The sequence below is a fragment of the Chelmon rostratus genome, chromosome 8 (genome assembly GCF_017976325.1).
Source record: "Chelmon rostratus isolate fCheRos1 chromosome 8, fCheRos1.pri, whole genome shotgun sequence".
In the NCBI taxonomy this organism is placed as follows: Eukaryota; Metazoa; Chordata; class Actinopteri; order Chaetodontiformes; family Chaetodontidae; genus Chelmon; species Chelmon rostratus.
In genome coordinates, this window is record NC_055665.1 from 2,952,817 (window position 1) to 2,973,393 (window position 20,577).

General features: G+C 44.0%; 2 protein-coding genes across 2 annotated transcripts in view; both read right to left on the reverse strand.

Moving 5' to 3' along the window:
* The window catches only part of si:ch211-113g11.6 (uncharacterized protein LOC559008 homolog), a 32,759-nt gene extending 25,333 nt beyond the window's left edge, over positions 1-7,426 (reverse strand). The window contains exons 1-2 of the mRNA XM_041942253.1: positions 7,348-7,426; positions 953-1,092 (exon numbers count right to left, since the gene is read on the reverse strand). Coding sequence (XP_041798187.1) covers positions 953-1,092; positions 7,348-7,426 — 219 coding nt within the window. The remainder of the gene's footprint in view (positions 1-952; positions 1,093-7,347) is intronic.
* A 6,743-nt stretch (positions 7,427-14,169) lies between these two features.
* lingo4b (leucine rich repeat and Ig domain containing 4b) lies at positions 14,170-16,266 on the reverse strand. The gene is made up of 2 exons (XM_041942252.1): positions 16,170-16,266; positions 14,170-15,996 (listed from the first exon to the last, which is right to left on the reverse strand). Exon 2 carries the CDS (start codon positions 15,982-15,984, stop codon positions 14,170-14,172), a length of 1,815 nt encoding a protein of 604 aa, XP_041798186.1. The 5' UTR covers positions 15,985-15,996; positions 16,170-16,266.
* Positions 16,267-20,577: the final 4,311 nt, after the last annotated feature.

Genomic DNA, 20,577 nt, shown 5'->3' on the forward strand with positions numbered 1-20,577 from the left:
TGATGTAATTTTCTATCACTCTATTCATTGGTATTGTCTATCCATTGCTAGAAATAGTGTCAGCGCTGTTTGCTAATGTGTGTTTTTAAGTTACAGACTTATTTTAAGGCACTGTACTTGTCAGTGTGACTCTCACACAGGCAGCGGAGAAGCCCATCCCTGCAGATAATAACACAAGCCGCCTCACTTATCCCGGTAAAAAGCTTCACATTACAAATTCATGAGGTTTTTATGAAGATCGGCTCAACGTATGACTCCAAAAGAGCAGAGGAGCATAATCGCTTATTGAGAAATGGCTTCAGGTGTGAACAGCCAGGCTACTGCTCGCTTGAGAGTTGACCTATCGCGGCGCTTTGTTGTGCTCCTCCTGTTTGTGTCAGTGAGGAGCAAAGGGGTACTTCCTGAACCAGCTCCACAGAGCCCGTCTGAGAATCGAACCATCTTCTTTTAGCCTTCGTGAATAAAATGTGCTTGACTTAAAGGCCCCGAACACCCACACAGGTGTTTTGAGAAAGCCTGCCTGATTAGACCTCCGCTCAGGCTGAAGAAGGGCTGAACTGGGAGTAAAGGAGATGTCAGTCAAGCACACGCTGTGCACGCCCAAACAGTCCCGAGAGGAGGTTTAATCAGCTAACTGAATAAACATGCGTAGGTGAACCTTCGGCGCGCCTCTTCAAGCTTTAGGTCTCTGCTTTCATGTTTAAATCTTATGTACAAACAGCACTTCCAAACATCAAAGTGGCTTTTCAAGTGGACTGGCTTTCAGGCTTGGCAGTGTATAGTGTTTCAAATGGTCGCTGGCAACTGGTCTTTTATAACTGCTCTCTACATGGCAGCAGAGTGACTCCACATTACAACAGACTGTCTGTAGCTGAGAGATTAAATCCCCTAAAGCATCCCTCTCAAGCATCTGAGCACACGTCAGCAAAAATCAGCTAAAAGTGAAGTGTACCTGTAGGTCGCGGACCCCTCGGTTAGTGAACGTCAACACGTAGACCATCGCCTGGCCGCCCACGTACAGCGTGTCGCTGCCTTCCTGGTGGAACATGCTGATGTAGTTCTCGGGTTTGTTGAAGTGGAACCTGGATGGCTCTGTGGATCGCAGCAAAACATATTACAGAAGAGCCTTGTTAGTGTATATTGTTGTAAAATGTATGTTTTTGTTTGTGCAATGAAAATATGTCTCGTGGTAATAAAGTTTAATGAATGTGAATTAACTGAATTCAGTTTATTCTAAAAAAGTCAAAAAAAAAAACAACAACGGCAACCATTTCACATTTTAAAAAGCACAACACTACTGTGGCTAATTATCACTGCTAAGTAAATACTCATGAGAAGTCGGAATAAGAATATATATAGTGCAATATTTTTCCAATTACAGTTCAAAAGCAATTTCCAGGTGATAGGGAATCAATCAAATCAACAGCTAAAGCAAAAAACAAGGTACTGTAATAATAAAAAAAAAAGATTCATAAAGTAGAGGTCAAACACAATAACACGAGGTTGACGCATGAAAGCAAAATTGAGTTTCAGGAAGTTATTTAAAAAAGATGATCCAGATTTAGCCGGCCTAAGCTCCTCAGGCAGGTCGAATCAAAGTCTAGAAGCCCTGATGGCACAGAGCCAAACGTCTGGCTTTTGATCTACATTTAATCTACCGCCAATGCGAGAGCCGGCTCGAGGACTCCTGGCCACTAACCGGTTTGATTTACCAAAACATTGCGTCTGACGTTACTGCCCTTTGTGCTTTTAGATTAAACAGGCAGCCTTTCCAGAAACCTGGCTTGGGCGTTAGAGGAAAAGGGCATTCGGTGGGAGCACAAATATCACTGAAATCATCATGTGGGCAAATACCATCACAGATGCTTGGCTGAATTACACCCAGGACACCTCCAGAAGGCTCAAAAGTTCATTCTGGCATTTCTGATTCACCCGTCCAATCAGACTCACACTTAACTACACTGCAATGTTGCCTCAGAAAACAGATTAAAATCACTAGAAAACAGATTGCACAAACAAAGGCCATAAAATGATAGAAGGGGTTTATAAAACCTCACAGTTTCAACAGGCCTGCCAGGAAAATTCCAGTCTGGAGAGTTTAAAAGCTTTGTAGCAAACCAACCAACCTGTTGAGACTTGAAAAGAAATGGTGTATAAAAATGTGAGCAGCAGAAAATCTTACAAAGGCCATGACCAGGAAATTTAAAACGGCGGGAAGAAAAGAAGAAATGAACTGCTTATTGGTTTCATTTTCCCTTTTTTTTCAACAAAGATGCATCATGAGTAGAAAATAAAATCTTATTCTTAACTGATGATGAATTCTGATCTGTTTCACTTTAAACAGACACACTATTAAGACCAGGGGTGATTATACGCTCATGGTCACAGTCTGTTCGTAATGATTTTCCTCTCATCCCTGAAATAAAAAAGACATCCAGTCTGACAGCACAGCCAGGATGAAGTGATGGTGATCACTGATACAGGTTGCTAGCCAACCAACTAAGTTTCTATGGAAACAGTGGCCTTTCTGATTGGCGGGAATCTAATTGATGAAGCTTGTACTTCACAAGCAAGTGAGGGGAGCACAAGGCAGGCTGAATGTGGCTGATGGCTGAGGTAGGAACATATACATTAATTTCACTGTTTGCCGATGTTGAGAGGAACACCCTGTCACCGGCAAAACACACCAACAGATTGGCATAAATATTTCTTTTAGAAGTTACAAGCCGAACTTCATCGCCTCCCTAGAAAGCCTCTGTTAACTCAGTATGGCTTCAACAACAGATAAAACTTTCATCCTCCGTTAGACAGACCGACGTACATCAAACTCAAACAAGTCAGCATCAAAAGCTGAACAGAAAACAGTGCCTGGTGTTAACCTGCAAGCTGCCCAACCTGCATCTAATCGCCCATGTGAAGATTTTAGAATATAAGAAGTCGTCTTTGCAAATGAATGAAGGAAATGCATTGAAGAAACACGATACACAATGTGTTGTGAATGTAACACACAATGTAGCACACAAGGCACTTTTAAAGCACCACCTAAGCTAAGCTCCTTCCCAGCCTGGTTGGACAGAAGGTTTTGACCGTGACGGATGATATCCTACCTCGAAAGCACACAGGAGAAACAGAGGGTACAGTCATTTTAAGAGCCTCATTCCGTGTCTTTTTTAACACAATTTCAGAAGCGCCACACATACACGAGTGAAATGTCACATGCTGGCTGGAATCTGAACACCTAGCTTCTCTCTTCCGTTCCAATCTGTGAGAGTGTTTCTTTTTCCCTTGGACGTTTAATCGTTGCTGCTGGGAGGAAAAGGTCAGCGTTTCATTAACCAAGAAAAACAGCCTTGTTTTTAGCTCGTTTTCCAAAAAGAAAAAAAAAAAAAAGAACAAGGCTTCATTAAGGGATGTAGAGTTCCCTTCCCCTCGGAGGAGCTCGTAATGCTTGAATTAACTTAAAACATTTGCAAATTACTGAATCACTCTTAAAGAGCCAGATTCACAAATGCAGGGAGAAATGTGTTAATTAAAGAAGAGCAAATCACAGAAGTTATTTTTGAGATAGTTTCCTCTTGTACTTGAATGAAGTACATTCTGGATTAAAAGCAGCAGCGGAGGCAAATGGGTTTTGAACAGGAAGCTACTGAAGCTTTTCTGTTTAGCACCAGCAGAGCCTACAACAGCTGCTTTTTCATTTGCAGTGAATCTTTCAGTGCGAAGTCGTTTTGCGGATGAGCCTCAAGGTCTGCCATTCTGAGGTGTTCAGGCCTTCAACCGAGAGAAAAGGTCAACGCAAACGATGGCTGAACTTTGGCAAAATGCTCTGATATTTAGGATGCGGCCGTAGACGTCAAATTAGCCCCCAGATGCTCCGCTGTCTCTCTTTGACTACTTCACTCACTCTTTATGTCTCTGATTTGGATTCTGTCTTTGTGTTTGTCCTGCTTTGCCTCTCTTTGCCTTTTTACAGACATATTCAAAAGAAGACGCAAAATCAAGAGTGCACATAATGTGTATGCACTTCTCATCGACAAGCATTTTTTGTTAACACACTTGACCCAATGAAGCAACCTGCTGCAGAGAGATGTTCAGAGCAGCCACTTTGATGTTCCGCCACCGACAAAGAAACATCAAACCAAACCAAAGAAGAAGAAAAGACCTCCATGATGTGCCATGGCTTGAGGCTAACGATGAACGCCAAGACATATGCTGCAAGATATGTTGTTTGCATCCACATCAAGCAGACAAAACAGGTGTGTTTGACACAGACAGAAGATCTTCTATCATCCAGCATTTGATAAACATGAAAAGAGAAAGGAGCACATGAATGTGGCACAAGCTATTGCTAACAGACAAGCATGTCAAGCTGAGGAGTCCAGTTGCCCACTTGGTGAATCAAGATGAATGAAGAACAGCGGCAAACTAATGTTTTTCTCCTAACATTTCAAACGGCTAAACACATATGTCCTCGCCTTTGAATTTTGCTTTATTGAAGCGGCCAGCAGCGAATGTCGGAGGTGCCAATTATTCATGGGAAGGGGGAACATGAATAATGTAAAGCATTGCAACTATCAGTGAGGAGCTAAGAGCAAAGAATGGTTGGAGGACATTGTCAAAACTGAGCAGGAGAATGTGTCCAACCACAGAGACGTTACCTCAGACTGATTGAACAGGGTTCCTACAGATCTGCACAGGTTGTAACAGAAGGACTCATGAAGCTCTTTCTTGATGCAGGCGGGGCTGCTGTCGACCTTTATGTGAACATCAAAGCTAAGGCAACTGGTTGCAGGAGTGGATCCCCTTGTGCACGTTCTGTGTGCTGCACACACCCTTGAGAACTGTGAGAAATCATCTGATCGCAAAGCTCCTTACTGTGAGACATTCAGTCCCTCAGTTGTCAAGCTACTGCCGTTTTATTTACAGAAAGGTGGAGCAAAATATAGTGTGGTGCTGAAGACGCTGGGTGAAGAGAATGGATTGTTTTACAATATCAGGTGCAAATAAAGAAGACTATCGCCGGCCATTCAAATGCTGCATATCTTTGTCAGGGCTGTTAGGTTCATCTTCATCATCTACCCAGCAGGAAACTGAAGCAGACTGTGGTGAGGAAAATTTTGTCTGTGAAGACCGGGCAATGTATAGGATGAGTACCACACACCATCTCCTGGTACTCATCTAAGTACCTGACTTAAACTGTTACGTGCACTCCTGCACATAGTGTAAAGTAAAGTAGGACAGGCTTTCATTTTCTCTCACCTGACTCACTACCTAATCCAAATCCTAATCCTGCAGTGAGGAGAAGCATAAAACATTCCCACTTAGACAAACCTTTATATATATACGTACTTTCATGTGTTGTGTGAAAGGAGTCACACTGCTTTTCCCCTCAGCTCTACTGCGTTCGCTCACATCTTTCAGCTCAGCTTCATTTGCTTTGTTGTTTTCTTACCTACAACTTTAGCGTCTGCTTCTGTCTCACTGTCACTTTGTTTCCATCAGAAGCAGGCAGCAGTTTTCAGAGAAATAGCCCAGATAAACTAATTTAATGCTCTCTGTCCTGCACCAAACAGCACACAGACAGAACAGTACTGCTGCTTTAGTTCTTCTGTGATGACATCTTGTTCCCACTGAGGTTTAACGCACTAAATTGTCTGCCCATTGAATGCCATGTAATGCATTCCCTAATCCCTCCAACAACTGCAGCCCGAACAGTACGTCCTACCTTAAACCCCTAAACTGAACAAAATGTTCATCTAAATCCTACAATCGGGTTGTGGCTGTCAAACAGTTCCTTGAAGTCATGTGAACCTGCCAAATGTTCCCATTTGGCAAAAACATGCAAAGTGGGGACACTTGACCGTCCGAGGACCTCTGCGCTGTCCGTGGTGCTGAAACAGGGCCAGCTCAATTTTTGCACTTCAGGCTGAGAGTGCGCCTTTGGTGGATTTTCTCTGACAGTTTTCTACCTGTACACTGTTTGTGTGTGTGTGTGTGTGCGTGCGCGCGCGTGCGCGAGTCCCAAAGAGAGGCATTTATAGCTCACCCTGAAATTGCATAACAACGAATGTGATTGATATGACATGCACGTCCGGGGCCGTCATCTTGCGCGTTTTGTACTGTGCTCATCTGCGGGGAGGGGAGGGCTACAGATACAGATAACTTGACACACAGCCCCCATCTCTACTGATCGCTGAATACATTAGAGGACAGTGTGAGGTGTAAAAAGGCGTGAGTGGAATAGATAACTAGGAGCCGGCTTGGAATTTTCCATTCATTGATGTCCCCTCCCTTCCTCCCTCTCATGTCTGTATATCTCTACATGGAACCTATGCATTTATGGCGGCTGCAACCCCAAAGCAGTCCGGGAGCCGGACTCCTCTGCTGCAGTGTGAAGCAGCTGCCGTGTCCCGCATTGCAGCTCCGCAAGGACGCGGGAGCCACAATCACCGTGTCAACCTCCACAGAGTCATATTTCACAGTAATGCTTTTCGGCGGGTGTTTAAAGGGTGCAGCTTCGCGGTGTGTTCAGGGCGAACTGGCGCCATGTTCCTCCAGAAGGCAGGAGAGAGGCTGTTTTTGAGCGCTCCTGGTTTTGTTCTGCTCGGTGCGCCTGGAGGTGAGGACGCTTTAATTAGAGCCTGGGTGCCCCTGACTGATAAACAACCAGCGGGGGTGCATTTTAAAGACGAGAACACAGTGTACTTGTCGTGAAGTGAGATAAAACGAACACACAAGTAGTCAAATAAACCCACAGAAAAGCCACAAGTTGCACAAATTAGATCCGGATGATTGAAATGCGCCTTTGTGCGAGTGTGCACAGTGTGACCTGGAAATGTGCTGGAAACAAATGACCGGACTGGCTCAGAAAACACTCACATTCTGCTCGTGATCTCCTCTTAATATTGAGATAATACGACAGAATTGTTTTTTCTTCCAGATGCTCACCCTGTTATAGTCAGTGAACATGTGTGCGGGGCCTGAATGGCGGAGCGCGTAATTTACTACTCGGTCAGTGGGGGGAGGGCGGTGTTTGAAGAGCTTCATCCAGAGGTGGCCGCGTCAATATGGCTTTATTGGTAGCCTACTGTTTGTGCAGCTTCCACAAAGGACAAGACAACATGAGTTAATGAGGAAAACTGGAAAATATCTGCCCGCATCACCTCGTCACTAAACTCTCAGTCCATTCATCCGTTCATTCACTCATCCGTCCATCCCTCCGTCCTTTCACCCATTCAGCAATACATACCTTCCACACACACAATTAATAAAACATACGTGGCAACATGGGTAATTAGCTGAATGACCTAAAACCAGACAACATCCAGAAAATACAGCTCTGCCTACCGTGCACAACAAATTTCAGCCGAGGTGACTTTCCGGCGATAACCGTGGCCAAAAGCGACAGCAGGATGAAAGAATTCATCTTTCCTGAAGCTCTGCAGTGTGTAGCCGGTTTGTAAAATGATTAAACCGCACGAAGCGCTCCACAAAATCCCCCTTCTTCCTTTCAGCCGCCTTTATGGTCCCTCCCCGATCTGCTGCGTCCCAGATCTGTGCCACCGACTGCAGGTCCCAGTCCTATCTTGTCCGTCTGCTCCGCCGGCAGTTCAGTTTGGAGAAGTCGGGGTGTCAGGCTCCACCTCGGAAACAAAAGGCAAAGGGGGGAGCGTCGATCAACAGGGACGCAGTGATGAACAGTGGGATTGTAAAAATTACCTACAAACACATCTCTTTTTGCTTCTGGCGTGTGGGATTACGCGTCATACCTGTTGCTGATGCTTGAAGATAATTTTTTTGCATCTGCTTGCACCTTTAAAATCATGTTTCTCATATTGTTTTTAATTTTCACCCCTTTATCCAATGAGAACTCCATAATAATGTTCTAGTCCAGGTTCAACAAGAAGGTGTTTTCTACATTTCATATCTTCCAATGCTGTTGAAATGAAGGCAAAAATAGGACATTGTAAACAACTATCCTGCTTATATATGCAGAATGACTGCATTTCATAATTTCACGTTAAATGTCCAGATGATATATGAGCCTACAGGCCAGGGCCATTTGCTGTTTACACACAAGCCCTCACACCAACTGCCAATAATGATATTGCCTCAGCAACTGCTCCTACTGTAATGTGTAATCAATATGTGTCAATAGTGCCGGAGTGCCTGAATGGGAGTGAATCAGCAGTTTGGCTCTGCTGCGCTTGCATTTGTGAAGTTAATTGAGTCAAATTTGAAAAATTGAGGCACTCTAAATGGTGAATGCCTCTTAGTGGAAGCAACCAAACAGATGCTTCCATTTTCACGAGCTGGCTGTCCGTGTTAGGCGCCATCTGAAGCGCCATTTGGGTTTCGGTGAGAAATCTGGGAGCAGTGAGCTTCTTGCAGGGAAAAATCAGCATGAGGCTATTTTGAAAAACTGAGGAGAGACATTCCTGTGTTTCTTCACTTCAGAAAGCACGATGTGTCACACACACGGCGGGCCTCGGTAGAAACAAACCTGTAAAAAGACACACACTGGGATGGAAATCTCCCCTTTTTCAGCATCTTTCAAATGCCTTAATCATGTCTCAGTGTCAAGTTCGATCAAGGACATCACCCTCTACTTACAAATGCAAGCTCTATTAAAATTCAGTCGTTTTACTCATTATCATTTAACATGAATCATGCAAAGCCTAAACGTTTTAAAACGAGATCATGATCTCTTGTTAATTGGGTGAATTTTAAATATCAGCAGTTTAAATTAGTGGTTAGCAGCCGGCTAAGTGTTTTAATAAGACACAGAAACACGTGTCTATGGCTAGTTTAACAGTGGAAGTCAGTTAGACGACAGTTAATGAGCAGTAGTTGGTGTTTTGAGTCAGAGGATTTGTCTTATTTATCAGTCACTGAGCTTCCTCCTCTCTTCTTGCTCACTGGGGAAACATCAGTCATGCTAAATGGTGAGGAAACCTCAATATGTTTCAATTTTCAAGTCTGTTGCACGAGTGACCTCACTCAGCGGTGATGTCATTTTCTATTATGCAGTCAGTGCAACGCTGGGGAAATGTTCAACCACTAGATGGCAGCAAAAGTAGGATTTTCAATCTTTGTCTCATTCCTCCAAGCTTATGAGTCTGCCTCCTAAATCATCAGCAGGGGTCTCCTGCCTCCTTCAGCAGCCCACAGCACCGATCAGCTTCCTCTCAGAGAAGATCTGTGGTGGAAGTTGTTCTCCAGTTTCAGGCGAAAGAGGAAGATGAATTAACTGGTCTGCATCCAGTGCAGGAATCATCATCATTCAATCACATTGCATTGTTGACACATTAGCTGTGGTGTGTGTGTATGTGAGGCTGGGGGTTGGGTTTTGTGTGTGCTCTCTCTGACAGTATTGGTGTGGCTTGGAGGAGGAGCTGGCTGCACACACCTGTGCCTGATCTTCATCAGGAGCTTACTTAAGGCGCGCCTCCAGTGTTCTTACTGCCAGATTGTCACCGCTTTCTGGATCCAGCTCGCAACTCTCAAGCCACCCAGCACCTGTCAGTCAGCTCGAGCCTCCGCTGTGCCACACGGCTAACCTTCCTTGCTGCCTGCTTGCTTGCCTCCCTTGCCTTCCCTGTGTCTGGAGACACCACCTCAACCTACTCTTCCCCCTAAACTCTGCCGAAATAAACTTTCGCCTAGTCACCTTTCCCACATCTGATTGTCTGCATTTTGGCCCCTGCTCCCTAGCCTCGTCACATGAGCATTATCAAACCAGATTTACTCTTTTTCATTCATTTGTTCATAAGGAATAAACTTAATCAATCACACTTTTAAATGTTTGATTACATCAGTGATACAGTCGAATAAGGGATAGAATGGTGATAAATGACAGTCGTCAGTAAACATGGAATTACCTGTTTGTGCAGCCTAGATTAAAAAAGCATTTTTTTTTTAGCTAATTAACAAAATAAGTTAATCACGACTACAAAGGGCAACAACACAAATGGAAATTACAGGTACAACTTAATTGGATTGCAAACCTTAAATGAAAACATAATTCAATGTGTTGAAACAGGGCAGTCACACAATCAAATCTGAAATAAGAGTTTGTTGTATGGTGTGTGTGCGTGTGCATGTGTGTGTGAGTGTGTGTGTAAAGCTAAAGGTGGGTGCTGTCTTCTTATTAATGCTCTTAAGTTTTTCCTCTTTTGTCCAAACCCAATCAGGCCAAAAGCATCACAGGATGATCTTTACTGACTTTGATTCACTTAAAAAACACTCTGAGATAATTGATGCAATTTAGCACGTGTTCATTAAATGTAATGAATCCTTTAATTGGTGGTTGTGGCACCACTTGTTGGTGTAAATCAACATAAACCAGTGGACTGCAGGATAACATTGGAAATGTACATTTAGTGTTCAACACAGATGCAAGATTATGAATTCTATGTTTTGCTAACTTGCTTTTAGTTGAGTAGTTTTTTACTGTGATAAGACATAAAGTCACTGATTAGTTCATTCAACAGGTGAGACAGAATTCCCACATGACTTTACAAACATGTCACCTTTAAGTCAACATGTAAATAGCCTAAATTTCTGTCAGCAGTAGAGTCACTTTGGTCCGAAGTGAAATATCATGAAAGCCATCAGATGGCTTGTCATGAAATTTGGTACAGACCATGATACTCCAAAGAGGATTAAACCGAGTTGCTTTTGGGTGATTCCCTGACTTTTTGTTCTAGTTCCATCAAAGGTCAAACTTTCCTCTTGCCTTGCACCCGCCTCAGGGGGAACCAGGACATGGCACAAGGATGAATGTATTTTTGTAAACTGTATTTTTGTCTGTGCAGAGGCGTAGTGAATGAACAACCAGCTGCTTTGTTTTCTCAGCCTGTACATGAGGACATGAACTTCCGTGCAGGTATGGCTGAAACGCTAACAAGGAGCAGTAAAATGGGTCACCCAGCATGTGATTGGTGGTTTGAGCCCCAGGTCCTCCTGTCCTCATGTTGAAGTGTCCGCGGGCAAGACACCCAACCTCAAATCACACCTGATGGTCAGGCCAGCACCTTGCATGGTAGCTGTCTGCCACCGGTTTGTGTGTGACTCAGTGACTCAGATAAATTGATGTCTAAATGCAGCCATTTACCATTTTCTAACCAGAAATGATCCAAATGTCACCAAAAATGCAATAACTCACCTGCGTCAACCAAACAGACAAAAATGTTCTGTTTGTAATGTGCAAACAAGAATGTTTGTCTGCCGAAAGCCTCCTAGAGGCCTCGACAGGGAACATGAGTTAGGACAGTCATGCCCACTTTGGTCGCTATAATTCAGCAACAAAGGTTTTTTCTCTTCTCTCGCCTCTTTTCAAGGACCTCTTGTCACCGCTCATCTCCTCGCTGAAGGGCTGCAGAGACCGTCTTCGTCCGGTACGGGTCAATTCCAGCTGAGTCAGAACCAGATGAAATGGTGGTTGGGACAATGAGGGCTGCTGCAGAGGTAATTGAGACATTTTCAAGACCAGAATAGAGATTTTTACCCCCAGTAAAAAACAATAATGATCGACGTTTTAAGAATGAATAGAGATCCAGATCCAGTAAAGGTTTTGCACTGATTTCGCTCCTATTCCAACAAATCAGCGTATTGAAATTCACAGTTTAGAATAAAAAGTTGACAGACAAAATTCTTGAATAATGCAATATGATAAAACAATTTTCCAGCACTTAGCTCTTCTAAACTGCAGCCACGTGAATATTACGCTTTGCCAGCCTCGCTGTTGGCTGCTTGTAATTTAGCTGATCTAATCATTTAAGCCTACTCCCCCGTCACTCTGGACAACAGCGTCAAATGCCTGCAACGTAAACATAAAATTTGTCTGCTGCTGTAAAGAAGCGTTCCCGCCTTTGCCACCGAAGCAGAGGAGGAGCCTGAACCTGACAACAGATGCGAAGAAACCATAACGTTCCGGTGGTGCGTGCATGCCAGTCATGGGAGGAGTGGCTTATAAACACCACTTTAATCTGCCCCTTTGGCTTTCTGTCCAATGGGAGCACATAGTTGTATTAAAATAGATAATATGACAGGCCAAGCTGGGCCGGAGGATAGCACCCGCCAGACAGACCTATATAACAGATTGAGACATGCAGAGGTAATCCAAAAGGGTTTAAATCTCTGCTCATACACGTGATTATCAGTTTTTTTTTCTTCTTCTTTTTTTTGGGTTATACTGGGCAACTGCATTAGACGGACAAAATGATTTTCTGCTCATTGAATCTCCTCCGAGCACTGAAAGTCTCACTGAAACTGCACGAAGGTGAAGGGAGGGTAGTTTATTGGTCAATGTTTGGCTTATCACTCTCAAGTGCAGCGTTCTGTTTTTAACGGGGAGTCAGCAGTAAGAGTAAACAGCAGAGGAGACAGGAAATGACTGTAAATGTCTGAAGAGATTCATTTCATCAGCCACAGCGGCATTCCTCTGCACAAATAATCCTCCGTCTTCTCTGGGTAAAAAAGGAAGACAAACGTTGATTTGTGTGGCTGACTGCCAGCTGTAGCTTTGTTGTCTTACAAAGGGGCAACAAGGCCACTTTTTGTCTCAAATTGAACACAGAGTCCTCACAATGGACTCGCTGCACAGAGATTAAGTGCTTTGGTTATGCAAGAAAATGTGTCCTTCGCTTGCCAATTTCCCAACAATGGACTCATTTCAGATGAAGATCCGCTGAGAGATTGGTTTTAAGATGATTGGATCAGTTTTTTTTTCCCACTTGATGCCATTCCAAAAATATTTATCCATCACACAATGCAAGGCAATCCATACACAGAAGGCAGGTTTAAATACAGGCATTTAATAAAGTGAAATGAAAAAGAAAATCATTTATGAACAAGATAGCAGATAAACAAACCTGTCAGTGCTGTACGTGTACATCCTCTTTCCCTGGCATTGTAAAGCATTGCTTTGTGCGTAGTGCATCTACACAGTTAATGTTTATACACTACAAGAGTGGCATATTTGATTGACATTAATCCCCAGAACTAGATAAAATGATAGAATAAACCCAGCACTCACAAACGCCCTTGACCTTAATATTTACAAGATAACAATGGTGTGCATTCTCTGTGTCGATGGTGAGAATGTTACTGAGGCACATGTTTTTCAGGGTTTTGTGTGGGTAGAAAATAAAAAAAAAGCGGTTTCTCGAATATAAAAAGGAGAAATCATACCATCCTGTGATGGAACGAAGACTCATCTAATGTCATAACATGATAAAATTATATGCTACAAAAGAAAGACTGATCCAATTTGGATCTGAAAACATTTTTTGAGTATGAAATGGGAAAGCATACATTCCTATGTACATTATGGTCTGCCACCAGTCTCTGTGCACTGCTGCATGATCACTTAAAGGAAGCAGTGTTCATGACAGAGCACGTCTCCAGTGCAGCATGCACCATACCGCAAAGATCCAAAATGTAACCATAAAGTTGAGAATCAAAATTATTTGGCTAGTCTATTCCATATATTTATTGCAAGTATCAAAAGCTCTGTCGTCACATATTCACATGTTAAAGTCTTACAGCCAGTGCTGAATTGGCAGTCTTTGACACGATCCTCTGTGGGAAAGCAGAAATAGCGACTGGAGGGTCAACAGGGCAAATGTTTACTTGACTTGTATTGGCAAGTGAAGACATAAAGCTGAGCACACTTGTACAATGTGGATGATTAAACAAGCACCTGATATGTTTTGACAATGCAGAAAGCTTTGATAAATGTGTGAAACTCAATCTGTCTTCATGTGTTAATCCCAAAATCTGTGAAAATCACAACAATTTCATAATTACATGCTACATAAAAAATGAGTCCTGTGCTAGGTAAGTGGTCGTTTGCTTATTCAAAGCTAAAAGCTGTTAAAAAAAATGCACATCAGTCATGAGACAGCTCTGCCTACAATCTGTTAGCATCTTTCTATTTCAGGGTCATTATATATTCATCAGTTAGATAACACAGCAAAGTGGGTGCCGAGATGTAACTTTCCACTCTAAAATTAGAAGAGGGCTAGCAAAAACCCCGCGAACTGGCTCTGATTTGTCTTCTAAAGGGGTCTTTGACAAGAAGTCTCTGTCCTTGGGTGTGGGGGTCCACAGTGCAAAGGAACTCACAGTCAGTAAGAAGACCCCTTTCACCTTTTCCTTGGCTTTTTATATAAGTTTCATGGTGAACCTGCCACCGTCACCTCCGTCACCGCCTCCACCACCCATGGAAGACCGAGGAACAAAGTCGATAGTTGCCGTGTGCTTGATCTGGCCTTTGCTCTGGCTCCAGAAGAACATGAAGACAAAGCAGATGGCCACCGAGCTGAGGAAAGACAGGAAGCCCATGGTGGTGGCGATGATCAGGGTCTTTGCATCAAACGGGTACGGCTTGGCCATTTGAGCTGAGGAGTTTGCAGCTTGGGGACTTGAAGGTTCAGCCCAGCCCTCCTCTGAGAATAAGGGGATGGTTCGGTTACGAGGGAGCCCCTTCACGTACAGACCGACAGTCAGGCTGTCATTGCCAGCTGCATTGCCTGCCAGGCACTGATAAGTGCCACTGTCCTGGACTTGGGCAAAACGCACTTCTAGCGTACCATTGAGCAAAACTCTGATTCGTCCTGTTGGAGAAACCACATTCTTATGGGATGAGATCCAGGTGATAGATGGGAATGGATCCCCATCGGCCTTGCAGGAGAAGAGAACTGTTGTGCCTTCCTCTACTCTCGCCTCCTGCGGCCTGCGGTCCATGATGCGCGCAGGGCGGCAGGTAAACAGCCTCGGGAGCTCCTTCTCTGAGAAGTCTCTGAATTCGCGCTGTCTCACAGCGTCAGGAGATGAGCAAGCAGGCTGGTGTCCATCAAAGTTCAGGCGCAATCGGCGACGGACCACCCAGATGAGCCGGCAGTCACATGCTAGGGGATTCCCATCCAACCGCAACACCTGAAGGTTCCCCACAGAGTGGAAGACGCTCTCCTCCAAAGTAGTGAGCTGATTGGATGTCACATTCAGCATGCGAAAGTAGGCCAGCCCCCTGAAGGCCCCCGGCTCTATTCGTAGCAGGCTCCCCCCTGCTAGGTGTAACTCCTGGAGTCTCAGGAGGTCCCCCAGCATATTACCTTGGATAACAGTGATGGGGTTATAGGACAGGTCCAGGAAGCGCAAATACACCAGATGACGAAGTGCTGAGTAAGGAATAGCACTTAGGTTGCAGCTGCTGATGACAAGCGAGGTCAAATTAAGACCGATCAGGCTGTTGCTAGCCAAAGTGTCCAGTGCTGGCCAATTTGCAATCAGGAGGCTACGCAGACGGTGGAGTCGTCGGAAAGCGTTATTGGGCAGTGTAGAAATGCTGAGGCGGAGCATGCGAAGACGCGTTAGGCTCTGGAGCTGGGACAATGCCTCGGAGGGAACGGAAGTCAGGTTGCTGCGGTCTATGTTGAGCTCCTGCAGATTCTGCAGACCAAAGAAAGCCCGCTGCGAGATGAAGACCAAGTCGTTCTCCTCGGCTTCCAGCGTTTGCAGGTTCACCATTTCTTTGAAGGTATAGTCCAGAAAGACCAGAATCTCATTCTGGCTCAAATCCAGAAAGCGCAGACTTGACAAACCAGAAAACACACCGACTGGGATGATCTTGAGACGGTTATTCTTAATCCGAAGCGTCCTGAGATTCTGTAGGCCCTGGAAAGCCTCCACCTCAATCATGGAGATTATATTATCACTGAGATCCAATTCTTGAAGTTGCAGGAGGCCGGAGAACTGGCGGCGCCCCACAGTCTTAATCTTATTGTGGGATAAATCCAAACGCCTGGCATCGCTGGAAAAGCCCTCTGGTACTGAGTTCAAATGTTTGCCAGAGCAGATCACTTCTTTGGCCTCAGGTCGACACACACAGCGTGGAGGACAGCTTCCTGCTGATACACACAGTCCAAACTGAAGCAGGATGCTCCACGCCCCCCATCGGACGACTGACTCCACAAACATCTTACCCCCAGCCTAAGAAGAGACGCAGAAAAGAGGACATTATCGCCGATGGCTTTGACAATTAATGCAGAAATGTTCATGTGTATACAACAGTTTAAAAACGTGTGTTTAAAATGAAATAAAGTCTTAGATTCCAAGCAAGATAGATTATGTTTGAGTTGGATTCATTTTCCTCCAAGACCTACCGTTTCAGCCTTGGAGTGCAGATTTTCATAACCAGTGGCAGTCAAGTTGGAATCCGACTTGAGTTAAGTCCTCTGTAGAGATGTGGTCCTGTCATTAACTTGCCCTTTGGAGTATCCTGGATAGACAAGAGAGAATGAAAAACAAGTCTTTCAAAATGTAGGAAACAATGAGTCATCAGCTCGGTGCTCCAACTTGTTCCTGCTAATGGAAAACCAGGACAAATCAGGTGAATTAAAAACCAGCTACAACTACAGCTTTGCGAGCAGGCGGCCTTGCCCTGGTTTTAACTTATTCATTTTAGACCAGATGGTCTCACGGAGAAGAGTGACCAGGGTACCGATGTGAAGTTTCTGATTGTTTCTTGAGTTTTGAGCTTGCTGTTTGAGTTCAGTGCGGTTTCTAGCATATCAAAGTCCACCTCAGAAGACCAGGACAAAAACATGGTGACACGACTTCCACTGCTGACAACGTCCTACAGTGAATTTCTGGTGATCCCGTGGTATTTGTCTTTGCACTTGTCATTTGATATGCTGGCGACAACAACAAAAAGTACACATAGTGGATAGCAGAGTGTGCCCAGTGTGAAGCAGATGTCCCAGCTGATAAGACTGGCCTACATCTCTGAACTACAGACAACAAAATCCCTACTTAACTGATTATCAAAGAATACATCTCACTTTTTACTCAGGACATTTTATCCTCTAAGACTGGGAAAAGTACCATTAACAGTGCTTAACGCCTGTGGAAGTGTCCACATATGATCTGCCCTGATTTTTATTTTTTGTTTTTAAAGTATTAGTGTGCCCTGCTGATGCGCAACATCTCTCACGGAGCAGATGAGGCTTCAGTGGGATGAAAGCTTTGCCCCCTGGGCCAGGCATCTGGATCCAGACACGCCAACTGTAGCCAGAGCCAGCAACAGGCTGAGGGCGATGTAGATTTAGGTTTATATCCGCAATAATGAAGTAGAACATTAAAAATAAAAACGAGCACCTCAAAAGGTAGACAAATCAGCATAAAGCCGGTAGGTGACTCACTCTACTTTTTATGTACAAGCCCTATAGCATGTTTGTCCTGTTGCTTGCTAAGTGTCCTGCTATTTAAATCATCGTGATTACCTGACTTCACTTTTCAGTTTTTTAGTGCACATGTTTTAGAATTACAATGTTGGATACAGAAACAATTACTTAAGTTGAATTAAACCTACATAAGATTTTGTTTTCACGGGATAGTGTCAGACAATTCTAAGAATCCATAGATTTTATTTAATGACATTAATGCCTTTCCTGAATAGCTTTCTGAGAAATGAATGTCAAAAATGTCCCAAAATCATTGGCTAACCTGGTCTAAGTACTAACGTGAATCAGCTCGAGTTATGAAGTCACTCTTAAAGAACTAAATGAATTTCATCTACATTAGAGATTTTCCAGATATACTGTACAGTGTTAATATATTGAATATTGAAACAGCTTAAACAATAGGTTTGAATAATGCAGGAAAAAACATGAAACGAGTTACACAGAGCACAGAGTTACAAAAATGTGCTCGAAACCAGATTAAATGCAAACTCACAAACATCAAGAAACAGATCAAAGCAGACATTTTAAAATGAAAACAACAATGTCACTGATGATAATACTGAGTAAAGAGTGGAGGCATCCTGCACACTTCTGAGGAAAGTGGTCCAAAAAGAGGCCCAGTGATGTGACATGCTGCATGGCCAAATATTACATAATTAAATTATTCTGCCACTGTCTGGCACTATGTGATGTAAATTATGTATTTCCCCCTCCAACAGCCACTGCTGAGACCAGCTACAGTACGTGCAACAAAGGTAACGAACCTTAAAAATCAAGTCCAATTCTTAACTGCACAACTGCACAGAAAACTCAAAGCCAAAGTCAAACAGGGCAAAGTCTCATAAAAGGCGGATATATTATATATAACACTTGAAAAACAGAGCAAAGACAATCCAAATGCTAGGCTGAGTCTAACCTGCAGCAGCTTCTCGCTGTCTTCATCAGACAGCGTGGACTCGCCCTCTCCGCAGCCTCTATCTCCTCTGAGTGGCAGAGGTGTCGACAGTCCCGGAGCTGCACAGTCTCTGTCTCATCCCTGCTCTTCATGCAAACAGCTCTTATACTGGCTGGCTGGGACGCTGACTCCCAACCCAGCGCTCGTGCTCTTAGACTCCCAGGACTCCCGTTAGACCGATAAATCAGAGCGCAGACACCAATACTGGTGTTTTATTAAATATTGGACTTCAGCCAGCTACCATCGATCGGGGGGAGGTTTTCTTGATTACATCTCTCGTAAAACAATCTGTGAAAACTCTGCATTAAATTCTAACTTCATCTGCTCATTTTTATTGGTTTAGCTGTATTTCCTGATGTAGTACATCTGGCCTGTAAGTTTTTCCTAACATGATGGCAGTGCTGAAAAGAACTGTACGATTTATTTCGATGAATTATTCATTTGGGATCGTGGATGAGTGTCGCTGTCCCAGGATGGTCTCACTGCTCTGTCAGACAGTTTTCCAGCCTCTCTCTTCCTTAATATAAACAAACTGATTATCAGCAATAAATATTGGCTTTTAGTCATCAAGAACCCATACCCACTGTGTAATACATGGGGCTCACAATTTAAATGCGCTAACCCGCCCCCCCCTGTGGAGCCACCTTGTGAGAGACATAGACTGGCAGGTGTGTGATATCTCAGGGGGGTGGGCTGCCAGTTGCTGAGCCCTTCCAGCCAATCAGGAATCAGGATAGCTCCCCCTGTGTGTCTCTGCACACATCAAAAAGCTACAGTCCAGCCAAAGGTCGCGACCCCGGAGTCACGGCCGGGGCTGACCCCGTCCGTCAAATTAGAAAGTCAGAGAATAAATGCATTTGTAATTTGGACACGTATTTCTCACCCTGCGTGGAGCGTAGTCACATGAGTGTCACGTTACAGTGTTAATTACGCTAAATATTTTCTATTACACGCGGCCACTGGCTGTTTCTATTCACGATGCAGCTTCGAATTAGAGCAGAGGGCGGCGACTTGAAGAGCCGCTGCAGCGCTCGCAAACTCAAGCCACCTCAAAACTGTGATACCTTCATCTCTTTTTATGGCCTTAATATTTTTAGGAATGAGACCCCGCCATCTGTAGTTCCCAAATGTGAGTCACGCTCATAAATTCTGAATAACCCTGGAAATTATGGTTGAATTAGAGAGAAATAAGACCAGAATGCCTCAGAATGAACGAGTAGCAATCAGCTGATAGATGTACTGAATGGTTTCATGATGCCTGATAATTGTAAAATGTTCTTTGTGGACTTTTAAACAACATGTTTGTACTTTACGTGATTCATTAAATGATAGCCGTGTGTTAATCTGCACATCCGGTTTTGACGCTGTGATTCATTTTTGTGATTTTCAGTTAAGAATTACAAAACGACACAATCGCTGTCACGTCTTAGCTTTTGCTTAACAAGCTCAGCTTCCTTGCAGTCATTTGGGAGAAGTTCATTAATGATTTCTGTTTAATAATAATGTTTGGTGACTGTGGGGAGTCATCTGGTTGTCTCTTGGATTTGCAAACACAGCCTGGCCGGATAAAAGCCTGACCGACCACCACAAAGCCGCCATTTGACGTTCCTGAAAAAACCTTTTTAGCATGACTCCTTTAGCAAGCCACGCAGGAGCCGACTCTTACCGAATAAACCAGCACGATGCCAAAGTGCAAACAATATCAAAGCCAATCGTCTGCAGCCTCTCTCCAGACAATCCTTTGGCAGAGTCCAGAGTCTTTTGGGTGAACTCCCGCTATCGCTTAATTCTCAGCTTCCTCGCTGTGCTTTCCCTCTCCCCTCTGTCATCGTGCAAAACTCATCGAGTCTCTCAGCTCTTATCGCCTTACATCAATCTGGGGACAGTTGCCACCAGTGTTAAAATTAGGACTTCTTCACGGACTGCACACAGCTGCGGATTTTGTCATTACTTAGCTCCCCACACTTGCTGTATGTTCCCCTGATGGGTCTGATTATGATGATTACGTTGTTCAAACTACTTGTGGAATTAAAAAAAAGCGATCTTTTTGTTCTGGCGGATGGTCACTAAAGTGTTTTTAGCAACATGTTTTCTGATTTAGTGCTCAGTTCAGCAGCTCAGCTCTGACGGAGGACTTTGGTGTCGGACATCTGCAGTATTCTGGGTGTGCGCAGTGTGTAGATCTGGGTGAGATACTGTAGTCTGACTGTAAATGTGTGCTATGTCACTTTTGTTCTCTCGATGCCCAAGAAAACCCCCCCCCCACGGGAAACAATACAAGCAGCTCTGATTTTAAGTGTTCATCTCATTCGCCAAACTGCTAACATTTCTGCTCAGGATCATGCTCAACACAGTGCGACAGTGAACAGAGAC

What these genes read in the sequence shown, in the direction of transcription:
- lingo4b (XM_041942252.1), bottom strand. Translation starts at nt 15,984, where the DNA reads ATGTTTGTGGAGTCAGTCGTCCGATGGGGGGCGTGGAGCATCCTGCTT.